Source organism: Schistocerca nitens, chromosome 3 (genome assembly GCF_023898315.1).
Source record: "Schistocerca nitens isolate TAMUIC-IGC-003100 chromosome 3, iqSchNite1.1, whole genome shotgun sequence".
Taxonomy (NCBI): Eukaryota; Metazoa; Arthropoda; class Insecta; order Orthoptera; family Acrididae; genus Schistocerca; species Schistocerca nitens.
In genome coordinates this window covers 48,427,638-48,450,000 of record NC_064616.1, presented here as the reverse complement: position 1 = coordinate 48,450,000, position 22,363 = coordinate 48,427,638, and the positions used below count along the sequence as shown (strand labels likewise).

Below are 22,363 nucleotides of genomic sequence, written 5' to 3'. Positions count from 1 at the left end.
AAGGGGGCAGGAGGAGGAGGGGGTGGTGGACAGCGGGTGAAGGGGGCAGGAGGAGGAGGGGGTGGTGGACAGCGGGTGAAGGGGGCAGGAGGAGGAGGGGGTGGTGGACAGCGGGTGGAGGGGGCAGGAGGAGGAGGGGGTGGTGGACAGCGGGTGGAGGGGGCAGGAGGAGGAGGGGGTGGTGGACAGCGGGTGGAGGGGGCAGGAGGAGGAGGGGGTGGTGGACAGCGGGTGGAGGGGGCAGGAGGAGGAGGGGGTGGTGGACAGCGGGTGGAGGGGGCAGGAGGAGGAGGGGGTGGTGGACAGCGGGTGGAGGGGGCAGGAGGAGGAGGGGGTGGTGGACAGCGGGTGGAGGGGGCAGGAGGAGGAGGGGGTGGTGGACAGCGGGTGGAGGGGGCAGGAGGAGGAGGGGGTGGTGGACAGCGGGTGGAGGGGGCAGGAGGAGGAGGGGGTGGTGGACAGCGGGTGGAGGGGGCAGGAGGAGGAGGGGGTGGTGGACAGCGGGTGGAGGGGGCAGGAGGAGGAGGGGGTGGTGGACAGCGGGTGGAGGGGGCAGGAGGAGGAGGGGGTGGTGGACAGCGGGTGGAGGGGGCAGGAGGAGGAGGGGGTGGTGGACAGCGGGTGGAGGGGGCAGGAGGAGGAGGGGGTGGTGGACAGCGGGTGGAGGGGGCAGGAGGAGGAGGGGGTGGTGGACAGCGGGTGGAGGGGGCAGGAGGAGGAGGGGGTGGTGGACAGCGGGTGGAGGGGGCAGGAGGAGGAGGGGGTGGTGGACAGCGGGTGGAGGGGGCAGGAGGAGGAGGGGGTGGTGGACAGCGGGTGGAGGGGGCAGGAGGAGGAGGGGGTGGTGGACAGCGGGTGGAGGGGGCAGGAGGAGGAGGAGGAGGAGGAGGAGGAGGAGGAGGAGGAGGAGGAGGAGGAGGAGGAGGAGGAGGAGGAGGAGGCGGAGGAGGAGGAGGCGGACAGACGGCGAAGGGGGCCGGAGGAGGAGGAGGAGGCGGACAGACGGCGAAGGGGGCCGGAGGAGGAGGAGGAGGCGGACAGACGGCGAAGGGGGCGGGAGGAGGAGGAGGAGGCGGACAGACGGCGAAGGGGGCGGGAGGAGGAGGAGGAGGCGGACAGACGGCGAAGGGGGCGGGAGGAGGAGGAGGAGGCGGACAGACGGCGAAGGGGGCGGGAGGAGGAGGAGGAGGCGGACAGACGGCGAAGGGGGCGGGAGGAGGAGGAGGAGGCGGACAGACGGCGAAGGGGGCGGGAGGAGGAGGAGGAGGCGGACAGACGGCGAAGGGGGCGGGAGGAGGAGGAGGAGGAGGCGGACAGACGGCGAAGGGGGCGGGAGGAGGAGGAGGAGGCGGACAGACGGCGAAGGGGGCGGGAGGAGGAGGAGGAGGAGGAGGCGGACAGACGGCGAAGGGGGCGGGAGGAGGAGGAGGAGGAGGAGGCGGACAGACGGCGAAGGGGGCGGGAGTTTTTTTTTTTTTTTTTTTTGTGGTTTTCGGGCGCACAACTTCAATGGTCATTAGCGCCCTGACTACTCTAAGAATGCACCGCGAGGCACAAGTTGACAACAACAACTAAAAGGGAAAACACAATAAAAGACAGACTGACAGGCATAGGATTAAAAAAAATCATCAAATGTCCTTAGCGAGGTTTGTCAAATTGATAAAACAAAGAACACGAGCAGCTGCTCGTGGGTCATCCGCTAAAATGGCATCTAAAGTAGTAGGCAGGTTAAGATCGAGGCGCAGTGTTTTAAGATCGGGACAGGACATTAAAATGTGACTAACCGTCAGCAAGTGCCCACATGGGCAGAACGGCGCCGGCGCAGCCGTCAGCAGATGACGATGGCTGAACCGGCAGTGTCCAATTCTTAACCTTGCTAAAACGACCTCCTCCCGCCGAGAAGGGCGTGAGGAGGACGTCCAAGCCACGGGAAGAGGTTTTAAGGCCCGAAGCTTGTTGTCGGTAAGTGCAGCCCAATCGGCATGCCACAGCGACACAACGCGCCGACAAATGACCCTGCTAAAATCGGACGAAGGGACACAACAAGAAGCTGTCCGAGGCTGGAGGACCGCAGCCTTGGCCGCGGCATCTGCAGCTTCGTTCCCAGGGATACCGACATGGCCAGGAACCCACATAAAGCTAACCGGCGTACCGACGTCCACCAGCTGCTGAAGAGAGCGTTGGATCCGGTGTACGAAAGGGTGAACCGGGTACGGATCACTGAGGCTCTGGATGGCGCTCAGGGAATCTGAGCAGATGACATAAGCAGAATGTCGGTGGCGGCAGATGTACAGAACAGCCTGGTAGAGGGCAAAGAGCTCAGCTGTGAAGACCGAACAATGGCCATGGAGCCGGTATTGGAAACTTTGTGCCCCGACAATAAAGGAACACCCGACCCCGTCATTGGTCTTAGAGCCATCTGTATAAATGAAAGTCATGTTGTTGAACTTCGAGCGAAGTTCCAAAAAACGGGAGTGGTAGACCGAACCGGAGGTGACCTCTTTTGGGAGCGAGCTGAGGTCGAGGTGAACGCGGACCTGAGCCTGGAGCCAAGGTGGCGTGCGGCTCTCGCCCACTCGGAAGGTTGCAGGGAGTGAAAAATCAAGGTGTTGAAGGAGGCGACGAAAGCGAACTCCAGGGGGTAGCAAGGCAGAGACATACAACCCGTATTGAAGGTCAAGAGAGTCGTCAAAAAAGGAACGATAAGAAGGATGGTCGGGCATTGACAGTAGCCGACAGGCATACCGACAAAGCAGTATATCGCGCCGGTAGGTGAGTGGCAATTCGCCAGCGTCAGCATGAAGACTCTCTACGGGACTGGTATAAAATGCTCCGATCGCAAGTCGTAAACCCCGATGTTGTATGGAGTTGAGGCGGCGTAAGATGGATGGCCGTGCAGAGGAGTATACGAAGCTCCCATAATCCAGCTTGGAGCGGACGATCGACCGATATAGGCGAAGGAGGACGGTTCGATCCGCTCCCCACGACATACCACTGAGAACACGGAGGACATTTAAAGAACGGGTACAACGGGCGGCCAAATATGACACATGTGGAGACCAGCTAAGTTTCCTGTCAAAGGTAAGGCCTAAAAATTTGATTGTCTCCACGAGTGGGAGAGCAACGGGACCGAGTCGTAAGGACGGTGGGAGAAACTCTTTGTAGCGCCAGAAGTTTATACAGACCGTCTTCTCGGCAGAAAAACGGAAGCCATTGGCGACACTCCAGGAGTAAAGACGGTCAAGAGAACGCTGAAGACACTGCGCGCTGCAATAGATGGTAAAATCGTCCACGAAAAGGGAGCCTGATACATCAGCTGGGAGGCAATCCATTATTGGATTGATCGCGATGGCGAAGAGAGCGACGCTCAAAACTGAGCCCTGTGGCACCCCATTCTCCTGGCGAAAGGTGTCGGACAGGACAGAACCCACACGTACCCGAAACTGTCGATCCATTAAAAAGGAACGAATAAAAAGAGGGAGGCGACCGCGAAAGCCCCATGTATGCATGGTGCGGAGAATGCCCGCCCTCCAACAGGTGTCGTAAGCCTTCTCCAAATCAAAGAACACAGCCGCGGTCGGGCGCTTCCGCAAGAAGTTATTCATGATGAAGGTCGACAAGGTAACCAGATGGTCGACAGCAGAGCGGCGCCTTCGAAATCCACATTGTACATTGGTAAGTAGGCGTCGAGACTCGAGCAGCCAAACCAATCGAGAGTTAACCATTCGCTCCATCACTTTACAGACACAGCTGGTAAGCGAGATAGGTCGATAACTGGAAGGCAAGTGCTTGTCCTTCCCCGGCTTAGGAATCGGGACAACAATAGACTCGCGCCAGCATGCGGGAACATGTCCCTCAATCCACATGCGATTGTAAGTACGAAGAAGAAAACCTTTACCCGCAGGAGAAAGGTTCTTCAGCATCTGGATATGAATAGAATCAGGCCCTGGAGCGGAGGACCGTGATCGACCAAGTGCGTTTTCCAGTTCCCGCATGGTGAATGGGGCATTATAACCTTCACGATTCGAGGAGCGGAAGTTAGGTGGCCTCGCCTCCTCTGCCTGTTTGCGGGGGAGGAAGGCAGGGTGGTAATGAGCGGAGCTCGAAACCTCGGCGAAAAAGCGGCCGAAGGCATTGGAGACAGCCTCAGGGGCCACAAGGACTTCATTCGCGACCTTCAAGCCAGAAACTGGGGAGTGGACCTTAGTGCCAGATAGCCGGCGCAGGCTACCCCAGACAACAGAAGAAGGAGTAGAACTGTTGAAGGTGCTGGTGAAAGCAGCCCAGCTGGCTTTCTTGCTTTCTTTAATAATACGACGACACTGAGCACGTGATCGTTTATAATTAATGCAATTCGCCACTGTAGGGTGGCGTTTAAAGGTGCGTAAAGCACGTCGACGAGCACGTAAAGCGTCCCTACATGCTGCGGTCCACCAGGGGACCGGTACGCGACGTGGAGAAGAAGTAGGGTGAGGGATGGAATATTCAGCAGCAGCGAGAATGACTTCCGTGAGGTGTGCGACCTGACGATCGCAGCTTGTGAAGGTTTGATCCTGAAAGGTCGCCCTGGAAGAGAAGAGCCCCCAGTCTGCCTTGGAGATGGTCCAACGAGAGGAGCACGGAGAGGGAGTATGCTGCAGGAGATGGATAACACACGGGAAGTGGTCGCTCGAATATGCATCACCAAGTGCATACCACTCAAACCGGCGTGCAAGTTGGGGAGTACATATAGAGAGGTCTAAATGGGAATAGGTATGAGATGTGTCCGAAAGAAAAGTAGGGGCGCCAGTATTGAGGCAGACAAGATTGAGCTGGTTGAAAAGGTCTGCTAACAAGGAGCCCCTCGGGCAGGATGCTGGAGAGCCCCAAAGAGGATGGTGGGCATTGAAGTCTCCAGTTAACAAAAATGGTGCAGGTAGCTGAGTAATAAGTTGCGTCATGTCTGCCCTGGTAACGGCAGAGGACGATGGAGCGTAAACGGTACAAAAGGAAAACGTGAAAGTGGGGAGAGTAATGCGGATGGCTACTGCCTGCAGGCCGGTGTGCAACGTGATGGGATCGTAGTAAATATCATCCCGGACCAGCAACATAACCCCTCCATGAGCTGGGATACCTACCACAGGGGGTAGGTCAAAACGCACAGAGGTGTAGTGTGCCAAGGCAATTTGATCGCATGGGCGTAGCTTCGTTTCCTGGAGGGCTACGACGAGCGGACGATGCGAGCGGAGCAGCAACTTCAAGTCCTCTCGGTTGGAGCGAATGCTGCGAATATTCCAGTTAATAAGTGCCATCGTAAGAAAAGGAAGATGAGAGAAGGGGTCACCTCGAAGGCCGCTTAGGGCCTGGCTTCGAGCGAGCACTGCCGCCGCTAGCAGGAGGCAGACAGTCATCGTCCATGGGGTCTATAGGGTCATCGGCCATCTCAGGAGGATGGCCGGGAGGGGGAGCTTCCTCCGCCGGTGAACGGCCAGATGTTCGGCTACCAGCGGTGCGGCCAGGCGAAACGGATGACGGCCTGGGGCGGCAACCGCTGGGTGGCGCAGGAGAAGAAAGGCGCCGCGGCGGAGAAGGAGAACTGTGCTTCCTATGCGCCTTTTTAGAAGGACGTTTGGTGGAAGTACCGGTCGAAGGCTGGGAGGTCGAGGAACGGAGGACGTCTGCACGGGATGGTTCCTTCTTGAAGGCCCGTGCATCTGACTTCGGGGTCTTCGACTGAGCAGAAGCTGAGGAAGTGGCTGGTGTCTGTGGGGTGATGGGAGGAAGAGGAGACGTCGACCGCGCGATCTTAGCACTGGCCGAACGGACGACCGTGGTGCTGAAGGTCAGATCGCATGTCTGGGTTGCTACCTCCCGAGTAGTCCGAGGAGAGGCGAGGACAGTGCTGTATTTCCCCGCTGGGAGCAGCGTGGGCTTCCTACTAGCCAATAGCTTGCGAGCAGCCGAGGTGGACACTTTCTCTTTGACTCGAATTTCCTGGATACAGCGTTCTTCCTTATAGACAGGACAGTCGCGGGAGGATGCGGCATGGTCACCCTGACAGTTCACACAACGAGGAGACGGAGGTGGACAGTCACCCTCATGGGCATCCCTGCCACAAGTGACACATTTAGCCGCATTGGAACAAGACTGTCGAGTGTGATTGAAACGCTGACACTGGTAGCAGCGCGTAGGTGTCGGGACATAGGGGCGAACTGAAATGACCTCGTAGCCCGCCTTGATGCGCGATGGCAGCTTAACACTATCGAAGGTTAAGAAAAGTGTCCGGGTCGGTACAAGGTCATTGTTGACCTTTTTCATGACCCTATGGACAGCCGTCACGCCCTGCTCAGCGAGGAAAGATTGAAGCTCCTCGTCAGTCAAGCCGTCGAGGGATCTAGTATAGACCACACCACGAGACGAATTCAAAGTTCGGTGAGCCTCCACCCGGACAGGGAATGTGTAAAGGAGTGTGGCCCGAAGCAGTTTTTGTGCCTGAAAGGCGCTCTCAGTTTCGAGTAATAGGGTACCGTTACGCAATCTGGTACAAGATTTGACAGATCCAGCTATGGCATCGACGCCCTTCTGGATAACGAAAGGGTTGACAGAGGAAAAATCCTTTCCTTCCTCAGATCGAGAAACGACGAGGAACTGTGGGGCAGGCGGTAGTATTTTTGTCACTGTTGGCTGGTCACGTTTCCGTTTGTGGGTCGAAGTCGAAAGCGATGGAGTAGAATCCATTGCGGAGGAATCCCCCATGATTGCCAGCGTCTCCGATGGCGCGCTCCTTCCTTGTGGGGACCCTCTCAGAGGGCACTCCCGCCTTAGGTGAATGTTTACACCTCAGGTCACACCTCCCGAGAAACAGACGGAGGGACCAATCGGCATGGTCAGAAGGTATCAGCTCAGGCAATCACCCCTCCCCGGGCCTGGCCTTTACCAGGGGGTACGCGCGTGCCTTACATGTCTACCCAGGGCGGGGACTTACGCGTTACCCCGTCACCGGCTACGCGTGCGAACGCGTGGGTCGGCCTTCAGACACGCACAGGGAGGAAGGAAGAAGAGGAAAAAGAAGAGAGAGGGAGAAAGAGGACAGACTGTCTCAAACGCCGAGGCGGAGACCAGAGAAGGCAAGGAGAAGAAGGCAATGAGAAAGCAAGGAGAAGGAGGCAATGAGAAGGCAAGGAGAAGAAGGCAATGAGAAGGCAAGGAGAAAAAGGCAATGAGAAGGCAAGGAGAAAAAGGCAATGAGAAGGCAAGGAGAAGTCAAGGGAAAGAGTAAGGAAGACAGTGAAGTGGAGAAGAGCAAAAAAAGGAACCAACAAAAGGAATGAAGAAACGAGAAGTAAAAAACCAAAAAGACCACGATTATAGGTCGGGAAACCGTCCGTCTCCGGACGCAGGCGCTAACTACCCCCGTGAGGGGGATGGTCTCCTTTTAGTCGCCTCTTACGACAGGCAGGAATACCTCGGGCCTATTCTAATCCCCGGACCCGCAGGGGGGGGGGGGGGCGGGAGGAGGAGGAGGAGGAGGAGGCGGACAGAGGGCGCAGAAGGGGGCGGGGGGAGGAGGAGGCGGACAGAGGGCGAAGAAGGGGGCAGGAGGAGGAGGCGGACAGAGTGCGAAGAAGGGGGCAGGAGGAGGAGGCGTACAGAGGGCGAAGAAGGGGGCAAGCGGAGGAGGAGGCGGACAGAGGGAGAAGGGGGCAAGAGGAGGAGGAGGCGGACAGAGGGAGAAGGGGGCAGGAGGAGGAGGAGGAGGACAGAGGGACGAGGAGGTGGACAGAGGGACGAGGAGGTGGACAGAGGGACGAGGAGGTGGACAGAGGGACGAGGAGGTGGACAGAGGGACGAGGAGGTGGACAGAGGGACGAGGAGGTGGACAGAGGGACGAGGAGGTGGACAGAGGGACGAGGAGGTGGACAGAGGGACGAGGAGGTGGACAGAGGGACGAGGAGGTGGACAGAGGGACGAGGAGGTGGACAGAGGGACGAGGAGGTGGACAGAGGGACGAGGAGGTGGACAGAGGGACGAGGAGGTGGACAGAGGGACGAGGAGGTGGACAGAGGGACGAGGAGGTGGACAGAGGGACGAGGAGGTGGACAGAGGGACGAGGAGGTGGACAGAGGGACGAGGAGGTGGACAGAGGGACGAGGAGGTGGACAGAGGGACGAGGAGGTGGACAGAGGGACGAGGAGGTGGACAGAGGGACGAGGAGGTGGACAGAGGGACGAGGAGGTGGACAGAGGGACGAGGAGGTGGACAGAGGGACGAGGAGGTGGACAGAGGGACGAGGAGGTGGACAGAGGGACGAGGAGGTGGACAGAGGGACGAGGAGGTGGACAGAGGGACGAGGAGGTGGACAGAGGGACGAGGAGGTGGACAGAGGGACGAGGAGGTGGACAGAGGGACGAGGAGGTGGACAGAGGGACGAGGAGGTGGACAGAGGGACGAGGAGGTGGACAGAGGGACGAGGAGGTGGACAGAGGGACGAGGAGGTGGACAGAGGGACGAGGAGGTGGACAGAGGGACGAGGAGGTGGACAGAGGGACGAGGAGGTGGACAGAGGGACGAGGAGGTGGACAGAGGGACGAGGAGGTGGACAGAGGGACGAGGAGGTGGACAGAGGGACGAGGAGGTGGACAGAGGGACGAGGAGGTGGACAGAGGGACGAGGAGGTGGACAGAGGGACGAGGAGGTGGACAGAGGGACGAGGAGGTGGACAGAGGGACGAGGAGGTGGACAGAGGGACGAGGAGGTGGACAGAGGGACGAGGAGGTGGACAGAGGGACGAGGAGGTGGACAGAGGGACGAGGAGGTGGACAGAGGGACGAGGAGGTGGACAGAGGGACGAGGAGGTGGACAGAGGGACGAGGAGGTGGACAGAGGGACGAGGAGGTGGACAGAGGGACGAGGAGGTGGACAGAGGGACGAGGAGGTGGACAGAGGGACGAGGAGGTGGACAGAGGGACGAGGAGGTGGACAGAGGGACGAGGAGGTGGACAGAGGGACGAGGAGGTGGACAGAGGGACGAGGAGGTGGACAGAGGGACGAGGAGGTGGACAGAGGGACGAGGAGGTGGACAGAGGGACGAGGAGGTGGACAGAGGGACGAGGAGGTGGACAGAGGGACGAGGAGGTGGACAGAGGGACGAGGAGGTGGACAGAGGGACGAGGAGGTGGACAGAGGGACGAGGAGGTGGACAGAGGGACGAGGAGGTGGACAGAGGGACGAGGAGGTGGACAGAGGGACGAGGAGGTGGACAGAGGGACGAGGAGGTGGACCGAGGGACGAGGAGGTGGACCGAGGGACGAGGAGGTGGACCGAGGGACGAGGAGGTGGACCGAGGGACGAGGAGGTGGACCGAGGGACGAGGAGGTGGACCGAGGGACGAGGAGGTGGACCGAGGGACGAGGAGGTGGACCGAGGGACGAGGAGGTGGACCGAGGGACGAGGAGGTGGACCGAGGGACGAGGAGGTGGACCGAGGGACGAGGAGGTGGACCGAGGGACGAGGAGGTGGACCGAGGGACGAGGAGGTGGACCGAGGGACGAGGAGGTGGACCGAGGGACGAGGAGGTGGACCGAGGGACGAGGAGGTGGACCGAGGGACGAGGAGGTGGACCGAGGGACGAGGAGGTGGACCGAGGGACGAGGAGGTGGACCGAGGGACGAGGAGGTGGACCGAGGGACGAGGAGGTGGACCGAGGGACGAGGAGGTGGACCGAGGGACGAGGAGGTGGACCGAGGGACGAGGAGGTGGACCGAGGGACGAGGAGGTGGACCGAGGGACGAGGAGGTGGACCGAGGGACGAGGAGGTGGACCGAGGGACGAGGAGGTGGACCGAGGGACGAGGAGGTGGACCGAGGGACGAGGAGGTGGACCGAGGGACGAGGAGGTGGACCGAGGGACGAGGAGGTGGACCGAGGGACGAGGAGGTGGACCGAGGGACGAGGAGGTGGACCGAGGGACGAGGAGGTGGACCGAGGGACGAGGAGGTGGACCGAGGGACGAGGAGGTGGACCGAGGGACGAGGAGGTGGACCGAGGGACGAGGAGGTGGACCGAGGGACGAGGAGGTGGACCGAGGGACGAGGAGGTGGACCGAGGGACGAGGAGGTGGACCGAGGGACGAGGAGGTGGACCGAGGGACGAGGAGGTGGACCGAGGGACGAGGAGGTGGACCGAGGGACGAGGAGGTGGACCGAGGGACGAGGAGGTGGACCGAGGGACGAGGAGGTGGACCGAGGGACGAGGAGGTGGACCGAGGGACGAGGAGGTGGACCGAGGGACGAGGAGGTGGACCGAGGGACGAGGAGGTGGACCGAGGGACGAGGAGGTGGACCGAGGGACGAGGAGGTGGACCGAGGGACGAGGAGGTGGACCGAGGGACGAGGAGGTGGACCGAGGGACGAGGAGGTGGACCGAGGGACGAGGAGGTGGACCGAGGGACGAGGAGGTGGACCGAGGGACGAGGAGGTGGACCGAGGGACGAGGAGGTGGACCGAGGGACGAGGAGGTGGACCGAGGGACGAGGAGGTGGACCGAGGGACGAGGAGGTGGACCGAGGGACGAGGAGGTGGACCGAGGGACGAGGAGGTGGACCGAGGGACGAGGAGGTGGACCGAGGGACGAGGAGGTGGACCGAGGGACGAGGAGGTGGACCGAGGGACGAGGAGGTGGACCGAGGGACGAGGAGGTGGACCGAGGGACGAGGAGGTGGACCGAGGGACGAGGAGGTGGACAGAGGGACGAGGAGGTGGACAGAGGGACGAGGAGGTGGACAGAGGGACGAGGAGGTGGACAGAGGGACGAGGAAGTGCACAGAGCGAGGAGGTCGCAGGAGGAGGAAGAGGACGAGGAGGACAGTGGGAGGAGGTCGCAGGAGGAGGAGGTGGACAGTGGGAGAAGTTCGCGGGAGGAGGAGGTGGACAGTGGGAGAAGTTCGCGGGAGGAGGAGGTGGACAGTGGGAGAAGTTCGCGGGAGGAGGAGGTGGACAGTGGGAGAAGTTCGCGGGAGGAGGAGGTGGACAGTGGAAGAAGGTCGCGGGAGGAGGAGGTGGACAGTGGAAGAAGGTCGCGGGAGGAGGAGGTGGACAGAGGGAGAAGGGGGCAGGAGGAGGAGGAGGTGGACAGTGGGAGAAGGGGCAGGAGGAGGAGGAGGTGACAGTGGGAGAAGGGGCAGGAGGAGGAGGTGACAGACTGAGAAGGGGGCAGGAGGAGGAGGAGGAGGAGGTGGACAGGGTGAGAAGGGGAGAGGAGGAGGAGGAGGAGTTGGACAGAAGAAGAAGGGGGCAAGTGGAGGAGGTGGACAGAGGGAGAAGTGGGCAGGAGGAGGAAGTGGACAGAGGGAGAAGGGGGCAGGAGGAGGAGGTGGACAGAGGGAGAAGGGGGCAGGAGGAGGAGGTGGACAGAGGGAGAAGGGGGCAGGAGGAGGAGGTGGACAGAGGGAGAAGGGGGCAGGAGGAGGAGGTGGACAGAGGGAGAAGGGGGCAGGAGGAGGAGGTGGACAGAGGGAGAAGGGGGCAGGAGGAGGAGGTGGACAGAGGGAGAAGGGGGCAGGAGGAGGAGGTGGACAGAGGGAGAAGGGGGCAAGAGGAGGAGGTGGACAGAGGGAGAAGGGGGCAAGAGGAGGAGGTGGACAGAGGGAGAAGGGGGCAAGAGGAGGAGGTGGACAGAGGGAGAAGGGGGCAAGAGGAGGAGGTGGACAGAGGGAGAAGGGGGCAAGAGGAGGAGGTGGACAGAGGGAGAAGGGGGCAAGAGGAAGAGGTGGACAGAGGGAGAAGGGGGCAAGAGGAAGAGGTGGACAGAGGGAGAAGGGGGCAAGAGGAAGAGGTGGACAGAGGGAGAAGGGGGGCAAGAGTAGGAGGTGGACAGAGGGAGAAGGGGGGCAAGAGTAGGAGGTGGACAGAGGGAGAAGGGGGCAGGAGGAGGAGGTGGACAGAGGGAGAAGGGGGCAGGAGGAGGAGGTGGACAGAGGGAGAAGGGGGCAGGAGGAGGAGGTGGACAGAGGGAGAAGGGGGCAGGAGGAGGAGGTGGACAGAGGGAGAAGGGGGCAGGAGGAGGAGGTGGACAGAGGGAGAAGGTGGCAGGAGGAGGAGGTGGACAGAGGGAGAAGGGGGCAGGAGGAGGAGGTGGACAGTGGGAGAAGCTCGCAGGAGGAGGTGGTGGACAGTGGGAGAAGCTCGCAGCAGGAGGTGGTGGACAGTGGGAGAAGCTCGCAGGAGGAGGTGGTGGACAGTGGGAGAAGCTCGCAGGAGGAGGTGGTGGACAGTGGGAGAAGCTCGCAGGAGGAGGTGGTGGACAGTGGGAGAAGCTCGCAGGAGGAGGTGGTGGACAGTGGGAGAAGCTCGCAGGAGGAGGTGGTGGACAGTGGGAGAAGCTCGCAGGAGGAGGTGGTGGACAGCGGGAGAAGCTCGCAGGAGGAGGTGGTGGACAGTGGGAGAAGCTCGCAGGAGGAGGTGGTGGACAGTGGGAGAAGCTCGCAGGAGGAGGTGGTGGACAGTGCGAGAAGCTCGCAGGAGGAGGTGGTGGACAGTGCGAGAAGCTCGCAGGAGGAGGTGGTGGACAGTGGGAGAAGCTCGCAGGAGGAGGTGGTGGACAGTGGGAGAAGCTCGCAGGAGGAGGTGGTGGACAGTGCGAGAAGCTCGCAGGAGGAGGTGGTGGACAGTGGGAGAAGCTCGCAGGAGGAGGTGGTGGACAGTGCGAGAAGCTCGCAGGAGGAGGTGGTGGACAGTGGGAGAAGCTCGCAGGAGGAGGTGGTGGACAGTGGGAGAAGCTCGCAGGAGGGGGTGGTGGACAGTGGGAGAAGCTCGCAGGAGGAGGTGGTGGACAGTGGGAGAAGCTCGCAGGAGGAGGTGGTGGACAGTGGGAGAAGCTCGCAGGAGGAGGTGGTGGACAGAGGGAGAAGCTCGCAAGAGGAGGTGGTGGACAGTGGGAGAAGCTCGCAGGAGGAGGTGGTGGACAGTGGGAGAAGCTCGCAGGAGGAGGTGGTGGACAGTGGGAGAAGCTCGCAGGAGGAGGTGGTGGACAGTGGGAGAAGCTCGCAGGAGGAGGTGGTGGACAGTGGGAGAAGCTCGCAGGAAGAGGTGGTGGACAGTGGGAGGAGCTCGCAGGAAGAGGTAGTGGACAGTGGGAGAAGCTCGCAGGAGGAGGTGGTGGACAGTGGGAGAAGCTCGCAGGAGGAGGTGGTGGACAGTGGGAGAAGCTCGCAGGAGGAGGTGGTGGACAGTGGGAGAAGCTCGCAGGAGGAGGTGGTGGACAGTGGGAGAAGGTCGCAGGAGGAGGTGGTGGACAGTGGGAGAAGCTCGCAGGAGGAGGTGGTGGACAGTGGGATAAGCTCGCAGGAAGAGGTGGTGGACAGTGGGATAAGCTCGCAGGAGGAGGTGGTGGACAGTGGGAGATGTCCACAGGAGGAGTAGGTGGACAGCGGGAGAAGTGGGCAGGAGGTGGAGGTGGACAGAGGGAGAAGCAGGCAGGAGGTGGAGGTGGACAGAGGGAGAAGCGGGCAGGAGGAGGAGGTGGACAGAGGGAGAAGCGGGCGGGTGGAGGAGGTGGACAGAGGGTGAAGTGGGCGGGAGGAGGATGTTGACAGAGGGTGAAGTGGGCGGGAGGAGGATGTGGACAGAGGGTGAAGTGGGCGGGAGGAGGATGTGGACAGAGGGTGAAGTGGGCGGGAGGAGGATGTGGACAGAGGGTGAAGTGGGCGGGAGGAGGATGTGGACAGAGGGTGAAGTGGGCGGGAGGAGGATGTGGACAGAGGGTGAAGTGGGCGGGAGGAGGATGTGGACAGAGGGTGAAGTGGGCGGGAGGAGGATGTGGACAGAGGGTGAAGTGGGCGCGAGGAGGATGTGGACAGAGGGAGAAGTGGGCAGGAGGAGGATGTGGACAAAGGGAGAAGGGGGCAGGAGGTGGTGGACAGAGGGAGGAAGGGGTATGGAGGAGGAGGAGGGGAAGGAGGAGGAGGAGGAGGAGGAGGAGGAGGAAGAGGAGGAGGAAGAGGAGGAGGGGGAGGGGGAGAGGGAGGACAGAGGGAGAAGGGGGCAGGAGGAAGAGGTGTACAGAGGGAGAAGGGGGCAGGAGGAAGAGGTGTACAGAGGGAGAAGGGGGCAGGAGGAAGAGGTGTACAGAGGGAGATGGGGGCAGGAGGAGGAGGTGAACAGAGGTACAAGGGGGCAGGAGGAGGTGGACATTGCTAGAAGGGTGCAGGAGGAGGAGGTGGACAGAGGGAGAAGGGGACACGAGGAGGAGGTGGACAGAGGGAGAAGGGGACACGAGGAGGAGGAGATGGACATTGCTAGAAGGCGGTAGGAGGAGGAGGTGGACAGAGAGAGGAGGAGACACGAGGAGGAGGAGGAGGAGGAGGAGGTGGACAGAGAGAGGAGGAGACACGAGGAGGAGGAGGAGGAGGAGGAGGAGGAGGAGGAGGAGGAAGTGGACAGACGGATAAGGGGGCAGGAGGAGGAGATGGACAGAGGGAGAAGGGGGCAGGAGGAAGAGGAGGACTGTGGGAGAAGGGGGCATGAGGAGGAGATGGACAGAGGGAGAAGGGGGCACGAGGAGGAGGAGGAGGTTGACGGAGGGAGAAGGTGGCAGGAGGAGGAGGAGGTGGACAGAGGGAGAAGGTGGCAGGAGGAGGAGGAGGTGGACAGAGGGAGAAGGTGGCAGGAGGAGGAGGAGGTGGACAGAGGGAGAAGGTGGCAGGAGGAGGAGGAGGTGGACAGAGGGAGAAGGTGGCAGGAGGAGGAGGAGGTGGACAGAGGGAGAAGGTGGCAGGAGGAGGAGGAGGTGGACAGAGGGAGAAGGTGGCAGGAGGAGGAGGAGGTGGACAGAGGGAGAAGGTGGCAGGAGGAGGAGGAGGTGGACAGAGGGAGAAGGTGGCAGGAGGAGGAGGAGGTGGACAGAGGGAGAAGTGGGCAGGAGGAGGAGGAGGAGGTGGATATAGCGAGAAGGGGCAGAAGGAGGAGGAGGTATACAGAGGGAGAAGGGAACGTGAGGAGGAGGAGGTGGACAGAGGGAAAAGGGGGCAGGAGGAGGAGGAGGAGGAGGAGGAGAGGAGGAGGAGGAGGAGGAGGAGGAGGAGGAGGAGGAGGAGGAGGAGAGGAGGAGGAGGAGGAGGAGGAGGAGGAGGAGGAGGTGGGTGAGAGGGAGGACAGAGGGGGAAGGGGGCAGGAGGAAGAGGTGCACAGAGGGAGATGGGGGCAGGAGGAGGAGGTGGACAGAGGTAGAAGGGGGCAGGAGGAGGAAGTGGACAGAGGTAGAAGGGGGCAGGAGGCGGAGGTGGACAGAGGGAGAAGGGGCAGGAGGAGGAGGAGGTGGACAGAGGGAGAAGGTGGTAGGAGGAGGAGGAGTTGGACAGAGGGAGAAGTTAGGAGGAGGAGGAGTTGGACAGAGGGAGAAGTGAGCAGAAGGAGGAGGAGCTGGACAGAGGGAGAAGTGAGCAGAAGGAGGAGGAGCTGGACATAGGGAGAAGTGAGCAGGAGGAGGAGGTGGACAGAGGGTGAAGTGGGCGGGAGGAAAATGTGGACAGAGAGAGAAGTGGGCAGGAGGAGGATGTGGACAGAGAGAGAAGTGGGCAGGAGGAGGATGTGGACAGAGGGAGAAGGGGGCAGGAGGAGGATGTGGACAGAGGGAGAAGGGGGCAGGAGGAGGAGGTGGACAGAGGGAGAAGGGGGCAGGAGGTGAAGGTGAACTGTGGGAGAAGGGGGCAGGAGGTGGAGGTGGACAGAGGGAGAAGGGGCAGGAGGAGGAGGTGCACAGAGGGAGAAGGGGCAGGAGGAGGAGGTGCACAGAGGGAGAAGGGGCAGGAGGAGGAGGTGCACAGAGGGAGAAGGGGGTATGAAGGAGGAGGAGGAGGAGGAGGAGGAGGAGGAGGAGGAGGAGGAGGAGGAGGGCAGAGGGAGAAGGGGGCAGGAGGAAGAGGTGGACAGAGGGAGAAGTGGTCAGGAGGAAGAGGTGGACAGAGGGAGATGGGGGCGGGAGGAGGAGGAGGAAGTATACAGAGGGAGAAGGGAACATGAGGAGGAGGTGGACAGAGGGAGAAGGGGGCACAAGGAGGAGGTGGGCAGAGGGTGGAGGAGGAGGAGGAGGAGGAGGAGGAGGAGGAGGAGGAATAGGAGGTGGACAGAGGGAGAAGTGGGCAGGAGGAGGAGATGGACAGAGGGAGAAGGGGGAAAGAAGAGGAGGAGGACAGAGGGAGAAGGGGGAAAGAAGAGGAGGTGGACAGAGGGAGAAGGGGGCAGGAGGAAGAGGAGGACTGTGGGAGAAGGGGGCATGAGGAGGAGGAGATGGACAGAGGGAGAAGGTGGCAGGAGGAGGAGGAGGTAGACAGAAGGTGGCGGGAGGAGGAGGTTGACAGAGGGAGAAGGTGGCAGGAGGAGGAGGTTGACAGAGGGAGAAGGTGGCAGGAGGAGGAGGTTGACAGAGGGAGAAGGTGGCAGGAGGAGGAGGAGGTGGACAGAGGGAGAAGTGGGCAGGAGGAGGAGGTGGACAGAGGGAGAAGTGGGCAGGAGGAGGAGGTGGACAGAGGGAGAAGTGGGCAGGAGGAGGAGGTGGACAGAGGGAGAAGTGGGCAGGAGGAGGAGGTGGACAGAGGGAGACGTGGGCAGGAGGAGGAGGTGGACAGAGGGAGACGTGGGCAGGAGGAGGAGGTGGACAGAGGGAGACGTGGGCAGGAGGAGGAGGTGGACAGAGGGAGACGTGGGCAGGAGGAGGAGGTGGACAGAGGGAGACGTGGGCAGGAGGAGGAGGTGGACAGAGGGAGACGTGGGCGGGAGGAGGAAGTGGACAGAGGGAGAAGTGGGCATGAGGAGGATGTGGACAGAGGGAGAAGTGGGCAGGAGGAGGAGGTGGACAGAGGGAGAAGAGGGCAGGAGGAGGATGTGGACAAAGGGAGAAGGGGGCAGGAGGTGGTGGACAGAGGGAGGAAGGGGTATGGAGGAGGAGGAGGGGAAGGAGGAGGAGGAGGAGGAGGAGGAGGAGGAGGAAGAGGAGGAGGAAGAGGAGGAGGAGGAGGGGGAGAGGGAGGACAGAGGGAGAAGGGGGCAGGAGGAAGAGGTGTACAGAGGGAGATGGGGGCAGGAGGAGGAGGTGGACAGAGGTACAAGGGGGCAGGAGGAGGTGGTCATTGCTAGAAGGGTGCAGGAGGAGGAGGTGGACAGAGGGAGAAGGGGACACGAGGAGGAGGAGATGGACATTGCTAGAAGGGGGTAGGAGGAGGAGGTGGACAGAGAGAGGAGGAGACACGAGGAGGAGGAGGAGGAGGAGGAGGAGGAGGAGGAGGAGGAGGAGGAGGAGGAATAGGAAGTGGACAGACGGATAAGGGGGCAGGAGGAGGAGATGGACAGAGGGAGAAGGGGGCAGGAGGAAGAGGAGGACTGTGGGAGAAGGGGGCATGAGGAGGAGATGGACAGAGGGAGAAGGGGGCACGAGGAGGAGGAGGAGGAGGTTGACGGAGGGAGAAGGTGGCAGGAGGAGGAGGAGGTGGACAGAGGGAGAAGGTGGCAGGAGGAGGAGGAGGTGGACAGAGGGAGAAGGTGGCAGGAGGAGGAGGAGGTGGACAGAGGGAGAAGGTGGCAGGAGGAGGAGGAGGTGGACAGAGGGAGAAGGTGGCAGGAGGAGGAGGAGGTGGACAGAGGGAGAAGGTGGCAGGAGGAGGAGGAGGTGGACAGAGGGAGAAGTGGGCAGGAGGAGGAGGAGGAGGTGGATATAGCGAGAAGGGGCAGAAGGAGGAGGAGGTATACAGAGGGAGAAGGGAACGTGAGGAGGAGGAGGTGGACAGAGGGAAAAGGGGGCTGGAGGAGGAGGAGGAGGAGGACAGAGGGAAAAGGGGGCAGGAGGAGGAGGAGGAGGAGGAGGACAGAGGGAAAAGGGGGCAGGAGGAGGAGGAGGAGGAGGAGGAGGAGGAGGAGGAGGAGGAGGAGGAGGAGGAGGAGGAGGTGGGTGAGAGGGAGGACAGAGGGGGAAGGGGGCAGGAGGAAGAGGTGCACAGAGGGAGATGGGGGCAGGAGGAGGAGGTGGACAGAGGTAGAAGGGGGCAGGAGGAGGAAGTGGACAGAGGTAGAAGGGGGCAGGAGGCGGAGGTGGACAGAGGGAGAAGGGGCAGGAGGAGGAGGAGGTGGACAGAGGGAGAAGGTGGTAGGAGGAGGTGGAGTTGGACAGAGGGAGAAGTTAGGAGGAGGAGGAGGAGTTGGACAGAGGGAGAAGTTAGGAGGAGGACGAGTTGGACAGAGGGAGAAGTGAGCAGAAGGAGGAGGAGCTGGACAGAGGGAGAAGTGAGCAGAAGGAGGAGGAGCTGGACATAGGGAGAAGTGAGCAGGAGGAGGAGGTGGACAGAGGGTGAAGTGGGCGGGAGGAAAATGTGGACAGAGAGAGAAGTGGGCAGGAGGAGGATGTGGACAGAGAGAGAAGTGGGCAGGAGGAGGATGTGGACAGAGGGAGAAGGGGGCAGGAGGAGGATGTGGACAGAGGGAGAAGGGGGCAGGAGGAGGAGGAGGTGGACAGAGGGAGAAGGGGGCAGGAGGTGAAGGTGAACAGTGGGAGAAGGGGGCAGGAGGTGGAGGTGGACAGAGGGAGAAGGGGCAGGAGGAGGAGGTGCACAGAGGGAGAAGGGGCAGGAGGAGGAGGTGCACAGAGGGAGAAGGGGCAGGAGGAGGAGGTGCACAGAGGGAGAAGGGGCAGGAGGAGGAGGTGCACAGAGGGAGAAGGGGGTATGGAGGAGGAGGAGGAGGAGGAGGAGGACAGAGGGAGAAGGGGGTATGGAGGAGGAGGAGGAGGAGGAGGAGGACAGAGGGAGAAGGGGGCAGGAGGAAGAGGTGGACAGAGGGAGAAGTGGTCAGGAGGAAGAGGTGGACAGAGGGAGATGGGGGCGGGAGGAGGAGGAGGAAGTATACAGAGGGAGAAGGGAACATGAGGAGGAGGTGGACAGAGGGAGAAGGGGGCACAAGGAGGAGGTGGGCAGAGGGTGGGGGAGGAGGAGGAGGAGGAGGAGGAGGAGGAGGAGGAGGAGGAGGAGGAGGAATAGGAGGTGGACAGAGGGAGAAGTGGGCAGGAGGAGGAGATGGACAGAGGGAGAAGGGGGAAAGAAGAGGAGGAGGACAGAGGGAGAAGGGGGAAAGAAGAGGAGGTGGACAGAGGGAGAAGGGGGCAGGAGGAAGAGGAGGACTGTGGGAGATGGGGGCATGAGGAGGAGGAGATGGACAGAGGGAGAAGGTGGCAGGAGGAGGAGGAGGTAGACAGAAGGTGGCAGGAGGAGGAGGTTGACAGAGGGAGAAGGTGGCAGGAGGAGGAGGTTGACAGAGGGAGAAGGTGGCAGGAGGAGGAGGTTGACAGAGGGAGAAGGTGGCAGGAGGAGGAGGTTGACAGAGGGAGAAGGTGGCAGGAGGAGGAGGAGGTGGACAGAGGGAGAAGTGGGCAGGAGGAGGAGGTGGACAGAGGGAGAAGTGGGCAGGAGGAGGAGGTGGACAGAGGGAGACGTGGGCAGGAGGAGGAGGTGGACAGAGGGAGACGTGGGCAGGAGGAGGAGGTGGACAGAGGGAGACGTGGGCAGGAGGAGGAGGTGGACAGAGGGAGACGTGGGCAGGAGGAGGAGGTGGACAGAGGGAGACGTGGGCAGGAGGAGGAGGTGGACAGAGGGAGACGTGGGCGGGAGGAGGAAGTGGACAGAGGGAGAAGTGGGCATGAGGAGGATGTGGACAGAGGGAGAAGTGGGCATGAGGAGGATGTGGACAGAGGGAGAAGGGGGCAGGAGGAGGAGGTGGACAGAGGGAGAAGAGGGCAGGAGGAGGAGGTGGACAGAGGGAGAAGGGGGCAGGAGGAGGAAGTGGACAGAGGGAGAAGGGGGCAGGAGGAGGAAGTGGACAGAGGGAGAAGGGGGCAGGAGGAGGAAGTGGACAGAGGGAGAAGGGGGCAGGAGGAGGAAGTGGACAGAGGGAGAAGGGGGCAGGAGGAGGAGTTGGACAGAGGGAGAAGGGGGCAGGAGGAGGAGTTGGACAGAGGGAGAAGGGGGCAGGAGGAGGAGGTGGACAGAGGGAGAAGGGGGCAGGAGGAGGAGGTGGACAGAGGGAGAAGGGGGCAGGAGGAGGAGGTGGACAGAGGGAGAAGGGGGCAGGAGGAGGAGGTGGACAGAGGGAGAAGGGGGCAGGAGGAGGAGGTGGACAGAGGGAGAAGGGGGCAGGAGGAGGAGGTGGACAGAGGGAGAAGGGGGCAGGAGGAGGAGGTGGACAGAGGGAGAAGGGGGCAGGAGGAGGAGGTGGACAGAGGGAGAAGGGGGCAGGAGGAGGAGGTGGACAGAGGGAGAAGGGGGCAAGAGGAGGAGGTGGACAGAGGGAGAAGGGGGCAAGAGGAGGAGGTGGACAGAGGGAGAAGGGGGCAAGAGGAAGAGGTGGACAGAGGGAGAAGGGGGCAAGAGGAAGAGGTGGACAGAGGGAGAAGGGGGGCAAGAGTAGGAGGTGGACAGAGGAAGAACGGGGCAAGAGGAGGAGGTGGACAGAGGGAGAAGGGGGCAAGAGGAGGAGGTGGACAGAGGGAGTAGGGGCAGGAGGATGAGGTGGACAGAGGGAGTAGGGGCAGGAGGATGAGGTGGACAGAGGGATTAGGGGCAGGAGGATGAGGTGGACAGAGGGAGTAGGGGGCAAGAGGATGAGGTGGACAGAGGGAGAAGGGGGCAAGAGGAGGAGGTGGACAGAGGGAGTAGGGGGCAAGAGGATGAGGTGGACAGAGGGAGAAGGGGGCAAGAGGAGGAGGTGGACAGAGGGAGACGGGGGCAAGAGGAGTGGGTGGACAGAGGGAGAAGGGGGCAAGAGGCGGTGGTGGACAGTGGGAGAAGCACGCAGGAGGAGGTGGTGGACAGTGGGAGAAGCGCGCAGGAGGAGGTGGTGGACAGTGCGAGAAGCTCGCAGGAGGAGGTGGTGGACAGTGGGAGAAGCTCGCAGGAGGAGGTGGTGGACAGTGGGAGAAGCTCGCAGGAGGAGGTGGTGGACAGTGCGAGAAGCTCGCAGGAGGAGGTGGTGGACAGTGGGAGAAGCTCGCAGGAGGAGGTGGTGGACAGTGGGAGAAGCTCGCAGGGGGGGGTGGTGGACAGTGGGAGAAGCTCGCAGGAGGAGGTGGTGGACAGTGGGAGAAGCTCGCAGGAGGAGGTGGTGGACAGTGGGAGAAGCTCGCAGGAGGAGGTGGTGGACAGAGGGAGAAGCTCGCAAGAGGAGGTGGTGGACAGTGGGAGAAGCTCGCAGGAGGAGGTGGTGGACAGTGGGAGAAGCTCGCAGGAGGAGGTGGTGGACAGTGGGAGAAGCTCGCAGGAGGAGGTGGTGGACAGTGGGAGAAGCTCGCAGGAGGAGGTGGTGGACAGTGGGAGAAGCTCGCAGGAAGAGGTGGTGGACAGTGGGAGGAGCTCGCAGGAAGAGGTGGTGGACAGTGGGAGAAGCTCGCAGGAAGAGGTGGTGGACAGTGGGAGAAGCTCGCAGGAGGAGGTGGTGGACAGTGGGAGAAGCTCACAGGAGGAGGTGGTGGACAGTGGGAGAAGCTCGCAGGAGGAGGTGGTGGACAGTGGGAGAAGCTCGCAGGAGGAGGTGGTGGACAGTGGGAGAAGCTCGCAGGAGGAGGTGGTGGACAGTGGGAGAAGGTCGCAGGAGGAGGTGGTGGACAGTGGGAGAAGCTCGCAGGAGGAGGTGGTGGACAGTGGGATAAGCTCGCAGGAGGAGGTGGTGGACAGTGGGATAAGCTCGCAGGAGGAGGTGGTGGACAGTGGGATAAGCTCGCAGGAGGAGGTGGTGGACAGTGGGAGATGTCCACAGGAGGAGTAGGTGGACAGCGGGAGAAGCGGGCAGGAGGTGGAGGTGGACAGAGGGAGAAGCGGGCAGGAGGAGGAGGTGGACAGAGGGAGAAGCGGGCGGGTGGAGGATGTTGACAGAGGGTGAAGTGGGCGGGAGGAGGATGTTGACAGAGGGTGAAGTGGGCGGGAGGAGGATGTGGACAGAGGGTGAAGTGGGCGGGAGGAGGATGTGGACAGAGGGTGAAGTGGGCGTGAGGAGGATGTGGACAGAGGGTGAAGTGGGCGGGAGGAGGATGTGGACAGAGGGTGAAGTGGGCGCGAGGAGGATGTGGACAGAGGGAGAAGTGGGCAGGAGGAGGATGTGGACAAAGGGAGAAGGGGGCAGGAGGTGGTGGACAGAGAGAGGAAGGGGTATGGAGGAGGAGGAGGGGAAGGAGGAGGAGGAGGAGGAGGAGGAGGAGGAGGAGGAGGAGGAAGAGGAGGAGGAAGAGGAGGAGGAGGAGGGGGAGAGGGAGGACAGAGGGAGAAGGGGGCAGGAGGAAGAGGTGTACAGAGGGAGATGGGGGCAGGAGGAGGAGGTGGACAGAGGTACAAGGGGGCAGGAGGAGGTGGACATTGCTAG

The 22,363-nt window shown here is 61.9% G+C and overlaps 1 protein-coding gene across 1 annotated transcript in view; it reads left to right on the top strand.

The window, feature by feature from the left end:
* The window catches only part of LOC126248421 (uncharacterized PE-PGRS family protein PE_PGRS54-like), a 23,259-nt gene extending 896 nt beyond the window's left edge, over positions 1 to 22,363 (top strand). The window contains exons 2-16 of the mRNA XM_049949386.1: positions 1 to 855; positions 986 to 1,458; positions 7,652 to 10,694; positions 11,228 to 11,831; positions 11,876 to 13,544; positions 13,834 to 14,149; positions 14,279 to 14,494; positions 14,564 to 15,110; positions 15,455 to 15,810; positions 16,682 to 17,083; positions 17,180 to 17,279; positions 17,810 to 17,911; positions 18,292 to 18,682; positions 18,893 to 18,999; positions 22,161 to 22,363. The exon at positions 1 to 855 is cut by the window's left edge and continues 318 nt beyond it. Coding sequence (XP_049805343.1) covers positions 1 to 855; positions 986 to 1,458; positions 7,652 to 10,694; positions 11,228 to 11,831; positions 11,876 to 13,544; positions 13,834 to 14,149; positions 14,279 to 14,494; positions 14,564 to 15,110; positions 15,455 to 15,810; positions 16,682 to 17,083; positions 17,180 to 17,279; positions 17,810 to 17,911; positions 18,292 to 18,682; positions 18,893 to 18,999; positions 22,161 to 22,363 — 9,384 coding nt within the window. The remainder of the gene's footprint in view (positions 856 to 985; positions 1,459 to 7,651; positions 10,695 to 11,227; positions 11,832 to 11,875; positions 13,545 to 13,833; positions 14,150 to 14,278; positions 14,495 to 14,563; positions 15,111 to 15,454; positions 15,811 to 16,681; positions 17,084 to 17,179; positions 17,280 to 17,809; positions 17,912 to 18,291; positions 18,683 to 18,892; positions 19,000 to 22,160) is intronic.